Genomic DNA, 24,577 nt, shown 5'->3' with positions numbered 1-24,577 from the left:
AATTCCATTTTTTTTTTTTTTTTTTTTACATGGTAAAATTCCTAGTGCAATTCAGCCTTGCAGGGACAATTATTATTCCCTTACAGAAGTCTCTGATTTTCTTGTGATCAAAAATGTCAGTATATTACCTACAATTCTTTTTTAAGTGCAGAGTGTACTCGCACTGTCTGTAATTCTTGTATGTGTGGGTGGGTGTTATGTTTTTTCCCTTTTATCCTCTCCACAGAACTTCTTTCAAATCATCAGCAACCTCTTGGACGAGGAAAATAAGGAGAAATGGGAGGATGCACAAAAGGTAAGGATGTGGCGGCACGCTTGGTAAATAATTCAGGTTTCTGCATGAATGTTATGCGCCTCAAATGGACTCAGAGCCTGTTTGCAGTTGCCCCGTGTAAACAGCACAAATAAAGAAAAGCTAGGTTGGAATTGAGATAATGTTATATTTATACATTTCACTGTGAGAGGTCATTGAGTAGGGATGACATCTGGCCTCATTTAGAAAGCCAGTCCCTCGGAGCTCCACTTGGTGGCAGCAGCACTGCCACAGAGACTGTCCAAGCATCCACACTGCAGGACTCACTTCTTGTGCAGACACATTGTTTTCCTGATACCGATCATGGCAACCAGTGTTAGATTAGACCACTGCATATGTTGAATGTTATCACAGAAACAGTTCAGACATTTTAATGATTATATCACAGCAGCCAAGATTCTCTGTCTGTCTTTCCCTGACATCATAGGAGTAACAACACGATGAAAAAGCATAGCCTCAACATCCAGTTAAAGTGTGTGGGCAACAGAGTGCAGTGCTGCAGTAATGTGCTCCAGATCAAAATTTGAGTACAGAACTCGACAGTGTGTTTATCCGTGGAGACTGGCTTCTGGCGATGTCCTCTGTTGGCCACATCTATCAGCTTGAGAGGTGGCAACTCACATTTCAAAAGTGCCACCAGTGTCTGAGACAACCTGAACCCTGAAATCACGCACATCCAGTCTCTGACAGAGATACCATCTGTGATGACTGCAAGTCTGCGGAGGGCGTGTGCTCCGTTGTCACCTTCAGTGGCACAGAGACTTAAATTAGGTATCACCTGCACTTACACATGACTGAGGGGGTGTCTGAAAATCAGTCAGATCCTTTCCTCGTCTGTATTTCCTCATGACTGACTTCTGCTCGGATGGTAGGGGAATGCAGGCAGTTCAAGCTTTGCTGTAAGTGCCAGTCCTGGCTGTCTCTACAGGCAGTAATTAGGTGTTTATTCGCTGCAGCTTTCGTTTGGCAGGCCACAAAGGTAGGTTGTCGGTGAGAAAGTGCTCACAAATGAACGGTTTCGTCAGTGAGAATGCGTCAGAGATGGAGAGACAGATCAGAGAAAGTATAGAAATAAATCTCTGTGATTGAACACCCAGAAGAGAAATGTGACACAGTTAATTATTTCTGTAGTTATTAATGTGGCTGTCTAAGGAGGGCTGCTATAGTTTTGGCACTCCACCAGGCGGACATTGGCTAAGCCCTGTTTTTTTCTGATTTGAACAGACGAGGCTCGGACTTCACAGCTAACAATCTTTTCTCACTCGCTTGCTTTTCTTGCATTAATGAGTGTTCGGAACTCGCTTTCCACAGCACCCACACACTGCATGGTGGAGACATTGAAAATACTCATATGAAACACCTCACTATGAGGTTTTACTGCTTGTGGAGTTGGCTCCGTGCAGAGATCACTATATATTCACCTCCTGTCACTGTTACCATGGCAAGGAAAGGAAGAGCTCTGTCTACAGAAGCTCCACTGCAGCCATTTCCCTGCACTGCCTTCACATCTCACGGTTGCCATGGAGACCAGCAGAATGAGCATGACTGCACTGTGCGTCAGACATGCCGGAAAGGGCGACGTGATGTGCTTTTTCTCCCCCACTATGGCTTTCACTCTGCTGTGTCAGAGGCGCTCAACTTCAGCATCACTGATCCGCTTGTCTGACTTAGCAGCAGCACATGTAGAGGCATGTGCAAACACACAGAACGCAAGGTGTTACCGAGGAGGGAAATACCTGCCTCCGGTGTTTGTTGAATATCAACCCTGAGTGAGGTGTTAATTGCTGAATGCCACTCAGTGGTCTTTCTAATTGCCTCATCATTGACATCATCATTGCTTGCTCACACATTTGTTAACGTCCTGCAATGATATCTGTACGACATGACACATTTCTCTAACAGACATTTTTGAAAGGATGCTATGTTGTCGTGTCGTGCACGAATTTCAATTTAAGGTGGCCTTCAAATCAAAGCGTTTGATTAGACCTGACCCATCACTACTAGATTGATAGAAAGGACGGTGGTCCAGTGTTGTGAAGATGAGTCATTGGATTACTGTGCTTTGATTTATTGACCTGGTGGAATGAGGCGACCGGCCCAGCAGTCACTGGTCCAGCTGCAGAGCTGTCCATGGTGCTGAATACCTGCCTCTGCATTCTCTCACTCACTGCTGTTGTCCACATGAACCCAGGCAATCACCCTTCACTTGGCAAAGCCCTAGAGTAGAGAAGCCAATCGGCGATTGTGTGTGCAAACCCAGCAGCCATAGACTCTGAAGCTAATGTCACATGGACGGCTCAATTAAATCTGACCATGATTTTATGAATCGATTAATTATTTGAAATATCTGAAAATAATGAGCAAAGATCACCACAGCTTATTACAAAATGGTGAAGGCTACACATTCAAATTGCTTATTTTGTCCAACCATAACAAGAGGCTTTGCTTTAAAGATGATTTGATGAAGATTAACCAATTTTCAGAGCAATCGTTGATTACATTTCTGCTAATCAACTGATTGATAGACCTCTTGTCTCAGGTTTTTACAGAAAAGTTCTTAGATTTTATTATTATGTGGGAAAAAATGAGCCATTTGTTGCGAAGCACAAGATAATTTAAATTCAATTTGAAATATCTGTCATCTTCTTTTACTAATGCAATTTTTATTTCTCTGGTTTTCTATAAACAGTTGCAGCACAGTTTATTAAGCCATTATGAGCTTTGATATTTCTCTGTGTACTTTACAGCTTTGGTATTCAAACCAATGCCTGCTATTGCTGCATTTGTGAAATCGTGAAGACAATTCAAAGTGTCTTCTTGTCTTTTGTATTGTTGTTCAGATCTATCCTGGAGCAGTGGAGCTCATGCAGGTCATAGAAGAATTCATCCACATTGTTGGATTGGGCATGAAGGATTTCCACAACGCCTATTTAATGACCGGGAACTTGGGTAAGAATCATTCCACTTTTCCTCCTGCGCTCGCTTCACCGTTTATTTCAGCTTGGCATGGACACGTAATCCACGTGCTCTGCTGACTCCTTATGTCAATTTCCCCACCAACATTAATTTAGGATAAATGGCGCGTGGTAAGGGTGGGGGAGTAAAATTACAGCCAATCGATAATGTTAATTAAAACTGAGCTTTTGGTCTTAATGTGCTAAATTCCTATGAAAACGCTTAACACCCAATCCGATATCAAGAGCAGTGTAGCCAACCCTGCACAAGGAGAGCACATCTTAGATTACGTTTGGACAGAGAGAGAAATAAAATGATTTAAAAAAAAAACAGGTATATTTATTTCTAATAGTTTTTTTTTTATTATTCAGTATACACATTTTTTAACATCCATATTTTTGCAAAAGTCAAATAAACAGTTAGTGATATAGTCAAAAGTGATATAATTCTGTCTGGTGAAGCAGTGAACTGCAGTGCTTTGAGAAAGACTTGATTAGCAGAGCATACCCAGAAGCATGTTGTGCAGCGGCATGAAAAAGATTGTTTATCAGTTTATTGTGAGATTAGTAGTCTTGAAAAAAATATAGCAGGCGTGCCTGATAAAAGGCTGTAAAATTGGAAGTGGAATTACAAGTTATTCTTTTCAGCTGTAATGAGCTTGCAAACATTTTTTCCGCTCCATAGATTCCAGTCTAGACTATAACTCCCTCTTCTTTGAAAAAGAAAAGCATCTGGATATAAGTCTTTGAGCAATATTTCTCTTCACTAATGTTCTCGTGGGTTCTTTTAGCTTCTGTCGCGCGGCGTCTGGGATGATCTGAGGTCTCTGTGGCATTTCATTTCTTACTCGGCCATAAATGGTATCTTACCGGAATGGAATAATAGAAACTGCAGTCGTGATTTATTCATGCAAGCGAATGTGAGCATGTACAGCTGTGCTGGTAGGCAGTTCCTCTGGAGGAGGGAGAGCGGTTTCTTCGCTGTATTCTTTAAAATAGCCAACATTTGACCCACTTCTAGCAAACACTCACAATGAGTGGCTCTTTATGGTGTGTGATTTCCATAATGATGTATAGGTAGCCCCCAAGAATGGCATACCAAACATGGTACAATGAATGCACCCATCAAAATGCCATTATGAAACACAGTGAGAGGCAAATGGACACTTGAAATTAAGGCTTGAATGCATTTCATAATGCCAAGCCTTAATGACTTCTTTCATGGATATGAGAATATTTCTGTGGCCTACTCCTATTTTATTCTTTTTCCAATTTGACCTAATGGTAGTCGTCCAGTCTCGCTGCCACTGCCTCCTCTTTATTCTTGAAAAAGCATTAACACATGACCCCGGTTTTATACACATCATGCAGTCTATTCTGTGAAACGGATTCCAAATTGTCAGTTAACGGTTTTATCCTGATTCATGTAAATTCATCCAACTCTAGTTTATAGTTAAACCTAAATATGTAATACTTGACTTGTTCGATATAATTTAGCCACGTGACTGTATAGCTATCTGTGCCCATCCGTCAGGTGTGATAGTAAAGGTAGATGTTGTGGTAAACACAGGGCAGTGATGACGTTTTTATGTCTAGTACAGTCTCTTTTTCCTCATTTAGTAACAATATTTAATTGAACAACACAAGTGTCAGTCACTTTTTTTTTTGTTTTATTTTGTTTTTTACCAAGTTTGATGTTAATTGAGCAGAGCTTTAATTTAGTAACTCATGGAAAATAGCTGATGACTGTACTTGGATTATCAAAGCAATTTTAAATCATAAAAAGACTCCATGTACACTTTTAATGTTTGTGCCTAAGCAACTGATGGTTTTGAGATGGCTCATTCAAAAAAAAACAAAAATCCACTTTATTTTCCATCAAACTTTTAAGAACCATGTATGAACGTCTTACTGAGTAAATGTGAAGGCTGAAAAATCCAGTGTCATTAGCACTTCGGTGATGCAGAACCGACGAAGGCAGATTTTGCGAAATCTCAGTACAGAGGCCAAGGGGCCATTTAGATTTTAAACAATTATATGAAAATGTAGCAGTAATGAGCTCCGCTGGCTAGAATCAGCCAGAACCTCAATGGCTACTGGTGCACAAATAAAAAGGTCTAGAGAGGAAACTTTTTCCTGCATTAAAATGAAGAGATATTTTTATCTGCTTGTTTAAATGTCAGAATATATATATATGTTTTTAGTTTTGCTATTATGTGACTGTAGAGCATGTTGTACCACTTTACATTATGCTACACAAGTATGTGAGGAATGAATCAGGACCTGATAATTAATGAATCTTCAGTCCGCAGTTCCTAAATAACCCTGAATCAAGGGCTGCATTACCTAGCAACTCAATACACCAACGCTACCTACGCTACGACTGAACGTAACAAACCCAGAGCTCACATAATACATAACTAAGATACAGGATGCTGAGATTTCAGGCTAATTGTAACAGCTTTTCAGCTCACATGACCCTTTTGATTAAAGAAATGGAAGGGTTTGTGGCTCCGTCAGAGGAAGCCAAGTGGGAAGCATCTGGCTGAGTAAGATCTTGCGCCATCATTTCGTCACTAATTTATGGCAGCCTCTCGACACCTAGATAAATACTGGCTGTCACCAGTGCATCGTCCTGTGTCCTCCTACTTTTAGTCAAATAACCTTGATTGCAAAAGGCTCTCCACTCCAGCAACTTGTCCTGTCTCCTTACGAGCAAACATTAGAGGACAAAGCGAGGCTTGGAACACGCTGGACAATTAAACCCAGTTTTGTAGGTGGAACACATCATGCACTTTTGACATTGTTGTTCTGCCTCTCTATTGTAAGGCTGTACTTCATGGTCGAGAAAATATTTTGACATTAATATTGATTAATTGCAATTACACGCCCATGCAATGGTTGCAAATGCTCAATTTATTTTCTGTGCAAAATGTGTTTGTTGTCTGACTTGGACAGTTAAGTTAATGCCGAACCTCTCATGAACGCATTCAGACGTAATGAACAATGCTGTAATTCCCTCTTCTCAAAATGAGCCATACAGAAAACCCTCAGTGCACTGAATTGGAGTTCAGAAGCATCACAGTCCTAAATGATCCCTTTATTTGTGTTGTCTAGCCCCATCAGACAAGCGCAAAGCCTCATTTACCTACAGAATTACCTAGAACCCTGAAAGACCATTTTCCTAGCGCCATGTTGTGCTTCACAGTGTGCTCCGTGACTAAAACCACCAACACAAACGCACACAAACACACACATGTACTTACCACTGCTGCTCCCAACATCTGGTGCTGGTGAGCAGGCCTCTTTGCAAATGGCAGGTCCCGTGGTGCTCGGTGATTTCATGCCTGCTGCTGGATCATCACAAAAACACAGACACACCTTTACTGTCACAGATGTTACTCAAACATGGAGTGTCGCCAGGATTCAAATTGTATTATGGGCAGAGAACAAGGAACAATAGAGCTTTTGCATCGATGGTAGGATTAGCCTCAGATTCCCCTCACTGAAGCACCACCTGACTGGGACTGGATGTGATACCAGGTTGAGAACAGTACAACTTTATCCTCTCCCTGTAATGCTGAAGCATTTTCAGTTGATCCTGGGTATTTTCCCTGTCATTGCCTCAGTGCACGGACTGGCCTTTTATGGCACCTCAGCAGGGAGGTGAGAAAAGGAAAGAGTGATTAAGGAGATTACTTGTCTACCAGTTGTCAGTTGTAGCATTGATTTTGCACTTTGTGGCAAATGTGTTCATGAATGAATTACTAAAAGCTCAGCTGGGAATTGCTTTGACAATTAAATTATCTGTAAATTCACATGCAATTTAGAGTTTATCTGTTCAGTTACTCAATTCAAACTGTACATATGCATAAGGTCTGTTAATCATCCAGATGTCTTTGTTGATTTGTTTCAATTCTGCAGTGGCCAGCATCCAGAGACTTCCAGCTGTGTCTGTGATGACTGACATCAACTTTCCCATGAAGGGTCGTAAAGGCATGGTTGACTGGGCCAGGAACTCCGAAGATAAAGTGGTCATCCCAAAGGGCCTCTTTGTTTCCCAGTCAGCAGGTATGTGACTGAATATACTGCATTTCACAGAGGCATGTGACTTCTAGTCAAGCACATCTTATGTACAGTATGTAAAGTTTACTTCCCCGTGAAGCCTGCAGAGAATTTAGTGGAAATGTGTGATTAATGACCGGTGAATAATGATCGGTTTAGTGGCTGCAACAGCTGAGGAATGGAAAATAAATATGTTAACATGTCAGCAAAATGCTAAATAATATTAGTTGAATTGCTGTGTGTGAAACGTTACAGCAGCCTTTAACAAAGACACATACGTTCTCCGCAGAAGGTGTTGTATTAATATTTAAGTCAAACCTCCCTCTGCCTCGGTTTTCTACTGACGCAGCATTTTCTGCATTGTTTCAAACCCTGCCCACTGTACTGTGTATTACAATCCAGAGCCAGTCAATTTGGTTAATTGTTGTAATCAGTCTTATCTGGAATATATCACAGATAACAAAACAAGGGATTGATTAGCAATCTCTGCCACACGTGCCTAATCCAGCCTCTGTCTTTTATAGACTGTAAGAGGCTGATTCTGCAGGTTGTGTTAAAAATCAAAAATGTTTTTACATCAAATTATTAACACATGCAATGTTACTGAAATGCACCTTTTACAGTACTGCATGTAAACATTTTAGGTGATTTGGAATGTCCTTTAACTTTAAATCTGAATCTAAACCATTGTATAATGAAGTTGTGTGATACTATCATGCTTTATTTCCTCCTTTAGATATGGAAGGATCGCCTGTGTTCATTTTGGGAACAGTTCTCTACAAGACTCTAGGACTCATGCTACCTTCACCAAAGTAAGGGCAATCCTTTGGAGGCTTTTTATTCAAAGTAGTAGGTCAAATCTTTAAAAAAGTGCCTGAATCCAGACTTCCTAATTCTTCTTGTTGTGTCCTGGAGTTTTTTTTGTTCACTCAGATTCAGGTGAACACACATGTTTACTGTAGCATGGAATATGTAGTTAATTAAGGAGAACATTAGTCACTGGAAGAAAAAAAGAAAAAGAAAAGCAGCAGGATGTCCCAAACAAACACCTGGTGTCAGACACCAGTCAACACGTCTCTGGTGCCAGTGTCGAAAGGACAGAGCGGTCATTCCAGGAACCGAACAGGCCAGCTGTCACAGCCCTCTGTGTACATGTGGAGAACAGTTCATAATGGGGAACCGAGGCGTGCGCTCTCCAAAGTAACAGGGATTATGATTTGATCTTTCCATTCGGCAAATTTGAAGTTAGTGAAGTTTCAAAAAGAAAAGCAACTTTCTCGCAAGTAAATGTCAGAAATCTCGCCGTGTGGTGAAAGTGGAGAACTATCATTTATCTATTTACACTATTGATTCGAAAATAGGTGCAGAAAACTTACTTGTATAATATGAAAAAGGCCAGATAAAAATATTCTCAGCTCAAGTGGTGCTGGTCAGCGAGGGGGCTGCAGCTGTCTCACCTCTACTTTCTTTGTGTGCTTGACAGTTTTCCTCCTAGTAGGAAGTGCTCATGGATTTCAGCGTCTAATAAAAAGAATGTTCTGTCAGCTATTCAATAGTTGGAGATGCTTTTTCAAACAGGATTATAATGCTAGATTTTAAAAGCGTGGGATACAAAGAAACATCTCGTTTGGTTCAGACGAGCCTTTGATTTTTTTTCCACTCTTTTTTTTTTTTTTTGTTGTTTGCTTGGATGTTTTGAACACCATTGCTGGCAAACAGCCTCTATAGCTGCTTTGACATATAATGGGCAGCTTTTTAAGTCCTCCTGTTATTGAGTATGTGCTATTTGGGTTAGCATTCAACACAAGCTGCGCAAGAGATATTAGATAAGCCAGTCAAGAGGAACTTCTCAAAGCAATATGTGCACAATATCTTCTCAGAAGCCAGAAATAAGGTTTTAATATCGGCGTTACTGATCCCACACAAAGTATAGCTGAAAACACTGATGATGTTATATGATGTGTATGATTTATACCCATGTACAGAACAGCATGAGTGAAATCAGACAATTAGTGAAATGAGAAAATAGATTTTCTAATGTTTGTGCATATCTGTTCGACTCAGGAACCACACCGTTGTCAACTCCAAGGTCATTGCCGTGACTGTGAGACCTGAGCCTAAGGCGACCGAGTCCCACCTGGAGATTGAACTGGCTCACCTGGCAAATGTAAGCATGACATCAGCAGCGAATGACATCTTCATTTAGATTAGCTGATCAATACATTATATTGTTACATGTGACATTATTACATGTGTTAGTTTTGGTACAACACACATAAAAGACTCCTCTCTCAATCCTGCGGAAAGATTTTTTTTGTCTGCTGACTGAATGTTCTACAATGACCACAGCACATATCAGCTCCCATTAGCCAACACACAATGGTGGTTAATTGGCTCGATAATTAATTTGCAAGCACCCGGTGTCAAGAGAGTGCACAGCAGTGAGATGATTACAAGGACAATCCCTTTTATGATTCAAGCCTTTTTATTCATCTTGCAGATAAAGTGCATGTAAATCAGAGTGTGTCAGCAAGTGTGTGTGTGTGTAATAGCGTACTCCACACTCCAGTTTCTGATTTTCTGCCACACATTTTCAGAAGGCTGTACACGGAAGGACAAATGTGTAGTTGATTTAAAATGATATTGAAGATGGTGATGATAATGATGATGAATTATGATTATAATTGACCTGGTGTTTATCGTTTTTTTGTCTTCCAGGGGACAATGAACCCTTACTGTGCACTGTGGGACAGCACCATAATGTAAGTGGACATTCACATTCACTTTGTAAATATGTTTTCAGTTACAGTGTTCAATATCAATGTAAAAATTTGGTTTTCAGTATTATCCACATGGTTTAAACATAGGTTAAACAAATAACATCAACGATTTTTCAGTTTCTTCATTATCCTTTAGTCAGTTTGGTACAGTTCCTCTGTTCAGTGTATACACAGCCTCTTCTGAGAACCTAACACTGTGTGAGTCACCCATGAGTCATAAGTTCAAGCTCAAGATACATCTATGCATGAAAGATGCACTACTATTAAACTAAACTATTAAATTAAATATCAATAAGCAGTTTCTATGGGCTTTAGTAGACATCTGAAAAATGTTAATTTTACAAGTAAATGTTCTACAGATAAAAACAGGCCTGCGGTGATACAGCATCAACCACAGATACTGTAGAGTTCTATAATGTTTTGAGAGGAAACCTCAAAGATAATGAAAAAATATGGAAATTGCAAAAAAAAAAAAAGAAAAAGAAAAACTACATTAGCAAAAAGAAACTTACTCAATAAAAGCAATAAATAAATAAATTGGACAATAAGACTGGACATAATAAAGACCTATATTGCAATGATTTTGTTTATGATGAACAGATGGTGCACACTGCTTTGCACGAGTTGTGGTGCTGTGTAAGGCTGCTTTAGCAGCCGTCTGATTTTTGTTCTCACACACTTAACATTTCATCACAATGTAGCTGCCAAATTCTCACTTGATAAAAACCAAAGCTGTTGGATATTTTCCAGATGAAGAAACTTTTCTTGCTTCTGTACTTCGCAGTGAAACCTGTTCACCAACTACACTAAAGAACAAGTGTAACTTTTGAAATTGTTTACTGTTCTCAAACTTAAAATGGTTATTGTAGGATCCCTACCTACAGTATAATAACTTTTTGTTAATAGCATTTAAATGTATTCGAGGCTCTTCCCAATGGTCAGTATCTGTCTTTTGAATGCACTCAGCCCACATGGCTAACTGAAAATGATCAATGCATTGCTGTGTAGCATGTTACAACACATATCTGCCTTTAGAGACAATTATATTCCGGGTATGTTTGCTGGGTACATATTTATGGATTTCAAGTGAAGTTGTGTTGCTGGAAGTACTTTTGATTTCAGTTTTGCTCAGCAGCTGTAGCTGAACAAGCTTAGGCAAGGGATCGTTTGAGGTTGTTATTTTTACTTTGAAATAGCATGTGAATTGTGCATGGTCTGTCCTCTAGCATGGTATTTGAGGGCAACCGGTCTATTTTTGAACAGCAAAGATACAACTGGGACAACTCTGCTTCATTCTCTTTCTCTGACTTTCACAAACCAAGTGTTTAATATAAGTTTTTTTTTTTTTTTTCCTCATCGACTAGTGATTTCGGTCGAAGCACCACCAAATGACACCACGGCATGATTATCATTTTCATTTCAAACAGTTGGCTTGTCTAACCACACAATAGCAGCCACTCTCAGGACTTATTGAGGGGGGTAATACACCATCTGTCACCCATGTTGGATCCGACAAAATAAGAATCCTCACTGTAACAATTAGCAGAATGGAAATCTTGTTCACAAATGAAGAACTGTGTCCTCTGTGCTGCCCACTGCACTGACTAGCTGTGGTCCAGATTCAGAACATGTGAACACTGAGCTGCAAACTGGAGGCAGCTACAGTAAAGCTGTACGACTGAGACAGCTGCTACACCTCTCCGCTGCTTTACTCTCACCACAGGGATGGAAACCCAAGGCATAAATATTCTTGTGTGAGAACACAAGGAAAAAGCGGTTGTGGTTTGTCTGTTTATGTAAGCAATAGGGAGAATGGAGCTTTCTGTTCACCACTAGAAAAACTGTAGCTTCGTATCTTTCTGTACTTATCCTTAGCCCATATTTTATATATTTAAATAACAGCATTTTAACAAGGTGCTGTTAAACCTTGATAACTACAATGTAGAAAAATGTATTGTTATTTTTTTTGACGATACTGAGGCTTGGAACAATGTAGTTTTACTTTTGGTGTATTCTACTGAATTAAGATTTAATGAGAGTTACTTTAAATATATTTAAAATGAGTCCAAAAGGTGAAATATGCCCGCCAAACTTTTCTAAGTAACATTACTAAGTAACTATGTAAGTAACATTTTGAAAGTATGAACTTTATTAAACTGTGGTATTAGGACTTTTACATAAAATAAAGCATCTGAGTAAATTCCCCTCCGCTTATAACAACTTGCAATGTTACTGTAAGACATTTTTCATCATTAGTTGAAATGCTGACACAGAAATCGGTCTTGACAAGATAATGAGCTCTCAAGCAATCTTCATTTAATTTTTTGCAAGTAAAATAAGTGAAATTACTCACCTGTCAGAGCTGCTATTGTAGGTTTAATGACAGGTGCTTCCTGGAATTGTCATGCTTTGACTAACCGTGTAACCCAGAGAAGTACAGGATAAACTGTAGGACCTGGCTGGCTCGACTATTACCTTAAAGTCAAAAAGACAATAAATATAATAAAGAATGAAATAAAAGATATAACAAAGGTCTCCATGTGTTGTGGATAATGGAATATTATAGCAGCCACAGAGCCAGCATTTTTCTTTTTTGTATTTACTTTTTAATTCTGCGGCTCCACAGCACCAGGAGTAAACAGTAAACAGGTCAGATAGACTTTTATTACTCTTCCAAATGTCAGTATTTTCAGCCATCAAACAAGCCTGAAGTCCCACCACTGTGCCGAGGGAACCAGTGAAATACAATAACTCCTCAGTTGTGTTCAAAATTAAGTATTTGGTGGGGAATTAATCTACCCATCACCTCAAGAATACAAGTTCCAGTTTAACTTCATACTGTGTATTGACAACGCTGACATTGATCAAATCTCACAGGTACAGTTACACGGTCTAAAACATTTTGGATAATAGCAGTCCCACCTGATATTAACTCCGATCAATTTTCAATCTGTCTTTCTTTAAATGCTTTGAAAGTATTCATTAATCCAGTTTTGAGGACTGCAATGTCGCTCTTTAGTTGTTCAAACTTCTATTAAACCTACATGAGAAAGGAAATTGCAGGATGATGTTATGAGCTAGTTCCAGCATTTCTTTTTTTTCCACTAATTAGATGTTGGTAAAATCCTTTTGATTTTTGTAAAGCAGTGCCTGAATGAGTGACTGTCCGACTTTTTAGCGATAGATGTTTTTGCATCCATTTTTAGATTATCCAACAGAGGCCACGTATTAAACTGAAGAGGACAGGATTAATTAGTAAAGACTTGTAGATCCTGAAACAACTTGCCACTACAGGATCAACATCATCTTGGCCCTACCTTAAAAACATTTCTCAAACACATTTTACCCCTTGTTAAATCATTTCGCTTTCCTGCTAAATCACTCTGAGGGTAAGAAATACTAGCTTTGCTAGTTGGTGTTGCATGCTGTTTCATTTTACAGTACTGTATAACCAAACATGCTGCAGTTTTTAATGGACAAACATGTAGTGCAGTGGCATATTGTGTGCTGAGATATTCATTTTCTAATCCAGTTAGTCGACATGATTTACGCTGCACACAATACCAAACCTTATACTATAAAAAGGTGATGCAAAGCAGTCCTTAATTGCAATATTTTAATGGTACGTGTACTAAAAATTGAATAACAGGCCATTCGGAGAACAACATGAACAATTATATTGGCAGAAGGTACATAACATCAAACTACCCCAAACACTTCCTGCGGACTGGAAGCTTATTAATAATTTACACGTCAAGATGTGAAAAGCAGCTGCTACAGCTTCAGGTTCTAAAAACATCTGGAAACACTGGATTTGTGCCAAACAGGTCACACCAAACACTGCAAACTGAGGCAAAGCTTAAGAATGAAGAGAAACCTCTGTTGAAGATTTGGTTCTCTGTCACCTATGTCCTGGTTTAAGTAGATACAAGAATTTCCCATTAACACAGTTGGTAGGTATGTAACAGTCACTTACTTTAGGTGGTATCTCAACTGAACCTGATATGTAGAACTTGAACTTGAAACCATGCCTGACCTGGTTTTACATACAAGTACCAAGAAAAAGTCCACAACAGAATGACTCAGAAAAAACAAAATCCACATTAGGAGTGGCCAAGTCAGAGCCCAGACCTCAACCCAACAGAGATGCAATGGAACGACTTAAAGAGAGTCACACGCAAGACGTCTAAAGAATATGACAGAGCAAAGCAGTTTGGCATGAAGAATGGGCTAAAATTCCTCCTGAAGGATGTGCAGGTCTGATCCACAGCTACAGGAAGAGCCCGGTTGAGATTATTGATGCCAAAGGAGGGATCAACCAGTTAAGAAGTCCATAAAGTATGAGGTTCACATACTTTTTCCACTAGCACTAAGAGGTTTTTATGGTTGTTCTCAATAAAGACATAAAAGATCAGAATTCTGATCTGTGTTACTATTTTAGGCACATTATATTTATTAACAATTTTGACTTAGATAAGGATCAGATCACATTTTCACTAATTAATGAGAAACTAATGCAGAAAACCGCAAAAAAGTTCACATACCTGTACTAATTTTTTGCCACAGTATAACACTGTTTGACTTGTCAGGGGAATCCTGGAGTATTAAAATTTCATAGGGTATTTAATTATATACACAGTTGAAAGGGAGGTATATTTTATTCAGAAATATAAATATATCTGTCATTGTAAAATGTATGTTTTCAGCTTCATCCTTCAGTTAGAGTTGTCTTTGACTTTTGATTCCATCTTTCTAATTCTGCTGAAAGTGTTTCCGTCTTTGACATCAAGCTCCTTTGACATTTCCATATCTGAGATCAGCAGTTGTCGTACGTCTTCACATCATAGACCCCCAAATAGACCCGTTAGCTCCACCAGCCCACGCTTAATCAGATTGAATCCCAAGGACCCACGTGGGGAGATTTGTGTTGTTCATAGGTGGGTTTTGAAGGGAAACTGTCTATGCTGCCGATGTGGAAAAGATAAGCGTGCAATCTTTATTTTCTGATGTATTCAATTAAAATGAAATTAAACCACTTCTGGTTATGCTTTGGGACCTCTGGTTGTCAACTCTGCGATGGGATTCTGTAAACCACATCAGGACGTTGGCAGGCAGAAGAGGCAACAGTGTGGGCGATGTTTACAGTAATTCTAAGCTTCGCTCTAGCAGAGACTCGTGACGGACTGATGAGGACGCTAACCATGCATTAGCTGACAACAGGAGGTATGGCTGTGCTTGTGTGCGACTGCCAGGGGTGAGTTGGGGGTAAATCACATGCACACCCTGAGGTAGTACACGATGGGTGCAGCAGCGTGAGGGTGCTGCGATGACTCAGTGGTGCAACGTGAAATGAACAGTTGTGACCGACTTGGTTCTGTTTGCGTGAGCTGATTTATGCACACGTAGCTTTCCTTGTAAACCTGGTGCAAAACCTAGAGCTCACCGTCAATCTGACAACAGCGATGGAATGAGTACAGAGGGTCTGCTAACTGCTGCGATAAAAGGCATAATGGACTCATTAGTAGGTGCCTGATACCTTCACTTTGTATGCACCTGTGGAGCTACTCTTGTTCTAACAATCCACACGGCAGGTACTTTTGCTTGTCTACCTCCATTAGAGGTTTTGTACCACTCACAATTGATACGTTTTTTTCTTGATGTATAAAATAAACTGATTTCTCTCCTTCCTCTTCATTCAGTTAACACACAGCATTTGGCCCACAGGCTGACATAAATTGCCCTTTATCGAGACATCCAAGATGGATGGAATAAATCTCCGGCGTGGCCCCCACCCTTTTCTAGCTGTCAGTCTGTGTCAGTCTTTCAAGACTCTATAAAATCACCTAAAGTGCATCGCCTAAGGCACTCTTTAAGACCCAGCCCAGTGTCTGGCTGATCTAATGTGGGCATGCACAGAATTTAAAAAAGGATATCCTCCATCTCGGGAAGAATATATGGTGAGCAAAGCTGTCTCATATGATAAAACAACTTAATATATGAGAACAACACGGATTTAGAAATGCATTCTGCTTGGGTAATTTAGTCTGTAGATTTGCATCATCTTGTTTAGCCGACACTGTCTAAAGTAGATCGTGTAGATGTTCAGGTAAGTTAAGGGTTTAGTAATAAAATCAACATGACTAAAAACACTCAATCTGATAAAGTTCAGCAAAGGACACAAACTAAGTGCGAGTGGAGTTTTGAGAAACTGTCTCTCTTTTTTTTTTTACGAGGCACAGAAGACGGTTTAAATACTAAATGTGTCGACTTTTTATGTCACTCTACTGACATCTTGACATCGAAATTTATTAAAATTGTGTGTGTGTGTGTGTGTGTGTGTGCACTGTAGCAGTTTCAATACAGAGATGTCAATATATCACTGCCAGAGAGAAAAATGGTCGTATCATCAGTCTCACTGTGGTTAAGATCAACTCTGACACTTTCTCTCTGGGACATTTTTATATTCGAGGGCGACCAGGCCCAATAAGGTCAAACAACACATCAGACGCGTCGTACATAAATCCCCAGTCAGGGATGTTCTCCTGTCAGCTTCTCCCACTGGTGCAAAAGAGAAGCAAACATCTAGCAAGTCAAAAGTTAGAAACAGATCATGTCGAGGATTGAGTTCTCACCGGGGGAGTTGTGGATTCATCCCGAACTTGTGTGAAGACGTAGTGTCACAACGCATGCTATCAATCTATCACATCACAAGAAAGTGCGCGTCAGAGAATGGTTTCGCTCCTGAATATGACAGCTGTGTTACCATGCTCGAGTGTGCAGCTGCGTATAGGGTGTGATTTTCGGTGGTCACCCAGCGACTTCACTGTAGCCCATCAGCTGATGAAAAGGCTGCCGCATGTTTCAATGAGGCTTCATTCACAACAGTTTTCTGCTTTTGGGGCAGGTGTAGCCATAAAAAGTCAAGTCTGACATGTCTTTTAACCCTAATCTTTCCAAGACCTCGATGTACAACTCGTATTCTGGTGCTCAACTGGGATCTTTAGTGCTTCATTTATGGCCACAGTGTTAATGTTGTCTATCTATACATCATGTTGTTAGAGCGTTACTGCGCCATCCAAGTCAACTCTGCTTCCTATTCTACATTTGGAAACTCTAGGAACCACAAGTAGACCTGCACTCTCACAACAAAGTGTTCTGCTGGGAAAATATGGAACTATGAGGTCTTTAAGATAAGATGGAACCTGATCATTAGGTGCTTTATATGTGAAAAGTGTTTTAAACTTTAATCTGGATTTTACAAGAAGCCAACGTAGGAGAAATATGATCTCTCTTCTCTCAGTCAGAACTCTGGCTGCAGCATTTTGGATTAACTGGAGGCTTTTTGAGGAGTTACTGGGACATGATATCAATGGTGAACTACAACAGTCCAGTGTGGAAGTAACAAATGCATGGACTAGTTTTTTAGCATCACTTTGAGACAGGATGCTCCTGATTTTATCAATATTCCTCAGGTGGAAGAAGCAGTTCTAGAGATTTCTTTTTGGTGTGGTGTAAAAGAGATATCCTTGTCAAAGATAACTCAGAGATTACTCACAGTGTGACTTGTGGCCAATGTTATGTCTTCTAGGCTGAGAATATGATTAGGCATCGTGTCTCTGAGGTTTTTTAGGACCAAACAGAATAATCTCTGTTTGAATTTAGGAGAAGAATCAACAATTGAGATTCTCTAGTGTTCAGGTCCTTCTGTTACATTCAGAAGGACCTGTTGGAGAGCCTCCCTACAGAGTTTGCTTGTATTTATTACCATCAAGTGTTTGAACCCTTCTTTATGGAGCCAGAAGAACAAAATCATTGAAAGCCTAAATCAGCACAATGATGCATGTGTTATAATCAGATAGACCTTTAAGAGGTGGTGCAGGGCTTCAACTGCTTTTAGAGCGTGCGGGCTTCATGTGTCTCTGTGACTATTAGCTATTAGGTATAGATATTTTCACTACAGTGATGAATTTAGTGAATTCATTCCACTCATCCAGCTTCACATCATCACTTTTCGTAGCAAAGCAGAAACATGCACACAACAAGAAGTGCAGAGATGAGGGAACATGGTGATGTGTGTGTTTGTCTGTTTGTTTGTTTTATTGCTGCACGGAGAAATCCCAAAGCAGTGGTCGGAAACTGGTTTTGGAAACAGGCCCCACAGTCCTCACAGTCCTTTCCAGGAATAATAAATATTGCTGCCATATTGATCAAATGACAAAGCAGGATTGCCTCGCACAGCAGAGACCACTTGGCACACAAATCAACAGCTGGCGTGTTCTATGTTGTCTTAAAGCTGCCTTTTTGTCATGACACGAGTGGAGACGATGGCAGAGAGGAGTGTTGCAGGACAACAGGTGTTTGTTGAGGCACCAATGTGTCGCGGTAAAGCCTGCGCTCTGGACACAGCTGTGCTGCGGTGTCAATAAGGTGTCCACATGGGATATGTGATCAATAGTGATGCTTTTTTCTTTTTTTTTTCTCTCTCTCTCTCTCTCCTGAAAATTGGAAATGAGTGGGGGCGAATGACAAATGGAAGAGAGACGCTCCTTTCATTTCACCTACTAGTGGTGTGAAGTGGGGACTGGCTGCAACCATTTGCGCTGCTTCCGCGGGGTAGTTATTAGTTCTGCAGTGCTTTTTTTGTTGTTGTTGTTGTCAAATGCTTCACACTGAGGGGCGACAACTTTCGTTTAAAATGATTTTCAGGAATAAACCAAAAGCACCATTTATTCCGGTCCCATCATTAGACTTGCAGGCGGAAAAACAGATCCTGCGACAGCGTGCGTTGATTTTTTCACTGTATCAGCCTCCCCCTCTCACGCCAGCAGAGAGGAACACACAGAGTATCAATCTGATGCTGTCCACCGTTTCCAGGGTGAAAATCCCCCTAAGGAAGCATTCAAAAGCTGCTAATTAAAACAGCTGAGAGGGGGGGGAGAGAAAAAATCAAGCGAAAGAGGAAAGAAAAAAAAAAAACAGGATAGGAGACAGGATAACGGGAAAACACTGAGAGGAAGAGGGGGGATACAGGCGTTTTCTAGAGGAATAGCAAATCACGCAGAGAGAGACATGCAGGTAAATATGAAACGCTCTTATCTCTTCAGCATTATGAGGGAGGAATGGTGTTTTGATATCGGTGGTTGTGTGCGCCTTTGGCGAATCAATCAGCACCGGTCTGCTTGGACAGCTCCGTGCGTCCTCCCCCTCCTCCGCGTCTCTGCCTCTCTATCTGCTCCAGCTGAAATGCTGCTTGTAGCCACACAAGAGCCGTGTCGATGTGTCTATCCGCTTATTTTATTTTATTTTTTTGAAATGTAACAGGCTTCACGACTCTTTAGCTCTCGATGCAAATAAATCATGAAATGAAACAAGAGAGAGAGACAGAGACAGAGAGAGAGAGAGGGGGGAAATCAGAAGAGAGATGTCGATAAGTCCAGTGAAGTCGTGCCACCGCTGGAATTAAACCTCTAATTGCCTCTGCCTTCTTGTTGCAGGAACGATTCTTGGGGAGCCTGGTCCACAAAAGGATGTAAAACGGTGCTTACAGATGCATCCCATACAAAATGCTTATGTGATCGTGTGTCTACCTTCGCCATTTTGGCTCAGCAACCAAGAGAAATAGTAAGTAGGCTATTGATTTGTTATTCAATGTGGCTTCTATAGGCTAATGTAAAGGAGAAACGCTGCCTCTGTGTGTGTGTGTGTGTGTGTGAGAGAGAGAGAGAGAGTGTGTGTGTGTGTGTGTGCGCGCTGGTGCGAATGGAAATTGAATCTTCGCTGTGCTAATCCTGTTAAATAGTAATTCAGCGATAAAGGGAGATTGTGGGGGATATTTTCTAGTTTGCACATAGATTTAGACACGCGGGAGGGTGTGTGCCTGCTGATGCCCGAGTCTGTCACCGACTCTTCCTGGCGTCACTCGAACGTACGTTGATGGTTGGAGAGGGAAAAAAGATGAAAGTAACAAAAAAAACCCTTGTGAAAAAAAAATCTGTACGTGAGGTTCGTTTGAATGCAGAACCAGAAGCCTGAATTTACTGTAATTAACAGTGAGGACATCACACTGTGGCCTCTGCATTAGTGCACCGGTGGAATTGAGTTAACACAAAGACATGGACCTTACCTTCCTCACAAACAGGCCTTGGAGAACAGAACAACAGATTGGCAACCGTGAATGTAGTCATTGATGTGCTTTTGTTTGGTTATGGCTGCGTGCAACATGTGAATGTTGAATGCAGCCCCCAAAAATTGCAAGGCCTCTGACTGGTCAGCTCCTAAATGTGACCAGAAACAAACAACAGGTGAAGAGCAAAAGCCAACAGGATCAACACCATGATGCTCCTGAGCATCACTTCTTCAGCCGCCGTTGTTTTTGTAATGGAGCCTACAGCCGTGATAGATGGAAAGTTTTTTGGGGAGTGTATCTAAACAACCTTCAAACCCACGCATGCACCTCACAAACCACACAGTACATTAAGGAAGCCACTGTTGACTATTTAGATGTGCGGTGGCTTGTTGTGATTGGTTCCCTCTGCTGTGCTCTGGGCAGCAATAAAGATTTACTGTCCTGCGTGAACCACATCCAACCTCCCACTGACTGGTTTGTCTTGCTCTGTCTCCTTCACAGACCATGGAGTACTCAGGGGTCCCATCTGTGACATTGATAGTTGGCTGTGGTCTGTCCTGCCTCGCCTTGATCACATTGGCAGTGATCTATGCTGTGCTATGGAGGTAACTGCAACACTTCAACCACACGATGATGAATCTTGATCAGTTAAATCTGTGCATTTATAACATCTCATTTGTTCATTCATCTGATAAATTAGGGCTGTGTTAACTGACGAAACACATTGGTTTTGTTGCTTTTAATTCTTTCTTTCTTTTTCTTTAGATATATTCGTTCTGAACGATCTATCATCCTGCTCAACTTCTGCTTATCTATAATCTGCTCCAACATATTGATCCTTGTCGGACAAACACAGACCCACAATGCGGTAAGTGTCATTTTAAATGTGTATCCATTATAGTTTACATAGCGTGGAGCTCTAGTAATTGCTCAGAATATCAAAGAGTTTAACTGAAGACACCAGCGCAATGGAAAAAAAAGTATCACAATGGCCTTGACCTTATTCAGGTTAAATTGAGCTCAGACCCATTCTTCATTCACTAGAAGTTTCATCTACAAACCTGTGCCTTTTGTATGCCAGGTGTTGGCTCCGTCTTTGGGAATGTTAGATTATAACTTCTTTCAAGCAAGTTACTCATTTTCCTTTTGGTTTTGCACTAAGAACACTTTCATATTTCATCCAAATGGAAATTAAAGTGTTTCTAATGCCTTTTAGAAGATGTAGACCAACTCTGCCTTGGCTCGGGATCGTCACTCTTCACTCAGGTGTTCCATTGTCCTCCGGTTGAGTTGCGACAACCCCAATCTGCTGGCGCTGAGAGTGATGATCTTTAATAGCAATTAAAAGTGCCAAGCCATAAAGAGAACTGGGAAAAGAATGAACAAAAAGGAGCAGTGAGAAGAGTCTGAGATGAAATACTGACGCTAGTTTTACTGCTGCGGTTCAAACGTGAAGCGCTACACTCGCTAACAAATCAGAATAGTTTGGCAGTTAAAGGGATCTGACAGTGTAGGAGTAGAGAGGCAGACAGGAGGCACACCAAGAGGCAGGATGCACCTGTCAATCAAAGACTAATGAAATTATTGTGATGCCTGGTCCACAAAGGATCCTCTAATGGTGGCAATAAAGCGCGGCTTAAAAGTTGGGTCGGAGGATAAAAGCAGCGCTCGTACTTAGGTTTGCTGTGCAGCATGCATTACTGGAATGACTCGAAGCCATCGCAGAGGGATATGAGATGGGTTTTTGTTCCGATGTCAGTGGAAGCTGGAGTTCAGATCGAGTCAGCAGGATCCAAAAGGACAACTGCTATACTTAAAGAACGGCTGCTTCCAATAAATTTGTATCACTTCCTCTCCCAGGCTTCGTAACTGGCCAGTAAACAAGTGGCTAATGTAAAAGATTGTTTGGCAAACAGTAGTTGGGATTTACAAGCTGCCCACACAGATGCCCTTCTCAGTCATTTGGCAGCTCTACAGAATGACACATTGTCCGATTACACAGACATTTTATTATGTAACATTATTCTCAGTCTACCTTTACCTTTTTGCAGGGAACACACTTGCAAAAGTAATTTTTTTCCCCTCATTAATCTATTCTCTTTAGTTTTTCGGCTCATTAACAAGCGAGTGCTTTAACATTTAGACATTCATATGCAGCAGTCATAGATTTCAGCATCAGCATATGGAAAACGTAGACAAAAATATTTTAAAATGTATGTCTGCGGGGGTTCTCCATCATTAGAAATGCCTTTCTGGGCACAACATGGCTACTGTGTTTATAGGTATGACTTATTCTAGGAGCACTGGGGCCTGCCAGCAGTTGGAGCAATTGGACCAGGCTCTACTCGTAAATCAAAAAGCTTCCTCCTATCAATTTTCATATGTTCATTGAAAATTGAATCATGAATAATAAATTAATGGAAGACAGAGGAGATTTTTTTGGTTCCTGGCGACACTATAGATTACAGTAACTTGAATACAGTAACAACATTTACTAACTGCAGTGATTGGTGAGCAACTGAATTGGTTCACGTTATGCAGAACATAACACAAAACAGCATCCACACATACATTTATTTGTTTCCTTGCTGGCCCTTACATAGGCTATGTGGCACACAACAGTAGCCAAGACTATGAATGCATAGAGCTTGAGGGCATTTTTAATGCTGAGCTGATTTGAAGCCTTGTCAGATTTAATCAAGGCTCCAGTCATTTCCTGTCTTGATTATGAGGACCAACACTTAGGATGGAATACTCACTCGGCATGCTTCTAATAGGATATCTGTCTCTGAAATCTGCGAGAGATTAGGTGTTTTTTTAGAAAAATCCACTAACAGACTGAAGATGTCATCTCAGCATCTTTCAGACTGACTCCGCAAACTACCTAGACTGACTCAGTGTGGCAAATTAAAGCAACACTAATTCATTTAACATTATTATTTACACTAAACACTAAAGCTCAGTTGTTGTTTTTTTTCATACAATCAGTCGAACTGACTGTGTGTAGAGTAAAAAAGTAGCTTAAAGTGATGAACATACAGAGAATAATTCAGCAACCAGCTGTGAAGCATTTTAGCTTCTTTCAGCACATTGTTTTGGTTTCATAGCTCACAACTTTGCTCAATTACTTAATTTAAAATAATGAATATAGGGCTTAAATTCATCAGGGTCCCTAGAAACATGCCTCCAATTAAATGCTAATACAGTATAGTGCTGTATCAGTCGTATGCATAATCAGGCACCCGCTTGCTAAGATTGTAGTTTTTTGTTTTTTTGTTTATTAGTATTGTGTTAACAGCTTGTTGTTTTGCCCCAAAGTACCCAGAAATCAGTTCATGCAAGCCTAATTGTTTCATTTTGCTTCATTATCCAATTTTCTAAAGTCATACAACATAGTACCATCATATTTTGCTTCTCTATACAAACAAAAAAATAATTTAGCAAAAGTGTCATTCCTTTCTCGAAGCCTTAAGAACCCAATTCTGTGAACTTACACACGTTCAAACAAGTTCTTCTTTGTCAATACTTTATGGTAGCTTTTCTTTATTGAAGATTACACAATGTACATTTCACATATATAAATGTCCACATATAAATACTGGCATATACAATACATTTAGATATGAATAAAACTACAGGGGCAAAGGGAGCAGTCAGATGCCCAGTAAGTGCCATGGAGGATTTTATTTTTTCTCAGATTTCTGCTTCAGAGGTCACAATAAGTCCCATCATCTTCAGTAGTGAAACACATGGTTGTTGATCTGTGCACGTTTTTAAGCTCCATTTGTCTTGTCACTTTCCATGGAGGTACGAATGCAACTTCCAGGGCAATAACTCTATTACTATCATTCTTTGGTTCTTTTCCAAAGTGTCTTTCCTGGAGCCATAATATTTGAGAAAATATTGTATCTGTTTGATCAGACATACTGTAGAACCCAGTGTGATTGGTAGGCTAGCAAGAGGAGAAAACATAGCCCCTGTGTGGGTTTAATTGCCATGCTGCCTGACACTGCCTCGCTTGTTTTTCCTCCATCTCTTGTAAGAAGTGCATGTAATTGGCTCCAGTGTTTGTGGATTCAGAGTTGCACAACGTCTAACAGAAATCATCTCTTTGCTGTAGAGGTGTCTTCTGGGAACAGGAAGTCAGTGAGTCACCTTTGCCTGCATTTGCCTTTGTCCTCTGTCCTTGTTCATCTTGGTTTATAGAAAGGAGACAAACAGAGAGAGGCACACTGCTGTTGGTTTTGCCAGGGAAGATAGAATTAGGGTGTCTTGGTGTTACAGAGGATGTTGCTGTCATCTGTCCATCCCATAATGAGTAAAAACACATTAAGTGAGT

The 24,577-nt window shown here is 40.4% G+C and overlaps 1 protein-coding gene across 5 annotated transcripts in view; it reads left to right on the top strand.

The window, feature by feature from the left end:
- adgrb3 (adhesion G protein-coupled receptor B3) overlaps positions 1-24,577 on the top strand; it is a 101,997-nt gene that overhangs the window by 62,631 nt on the left and 14,789 nt on the right. For all 5 annotated transcript variants that reach the window (XM_026353772.1, XM_026353769.1, XM_026353768.1 and 2 more), the window contains 9 exons: positions 227-295; positions 3,154-3,262; positions 7,192-7,338; positions 8,069-8,144; positions 9,397-9,499; positions 10,051-10,094; positions 19,607-19,733; positions 20,740-20,843; positions 21,004-21,106. In XM_026353772.1, coding sequence (XP_026209557.1) covers positions 227-295; positions 3,154-3,262; positions 7,192-7,338; positions 8,069-8,144; positions 9,397-9,499; positions 10,051-10,094; positions 19,607-19,733; positions 20,740-20,843; positions 21,004-21,106 — 882 coding nt within the window. The remainder of the gene's footprint in view (positions 1-226; positions 296-3,153; positions 3,263-7,191; positions 7,339-8,068; positions 8,145-9,396; positions 9,500-10,050; positions 10,095-19,606; positions 19,734-20,739; positions 20,844-21,003; positions 21,107-24,577) is intronic.

Source organism: Anabas testudineus, chromosome 15, assembly GCF_900324465.2.
Source record: "Anabas testudineus chromosome 15, fAnaTes1.2, whole genome shotgun sequence".
Lineage (NCBI taxonomy): Eukaryota > Metazoa > Chordata > Actinopteri > Anabantiformes > Anabantidae > Anabas > Anabas testudineus.
Note: the sequence above shows the minus strand (reverse complement) of the source record. Positions and strands in the feature narration are given on the sequence as shown.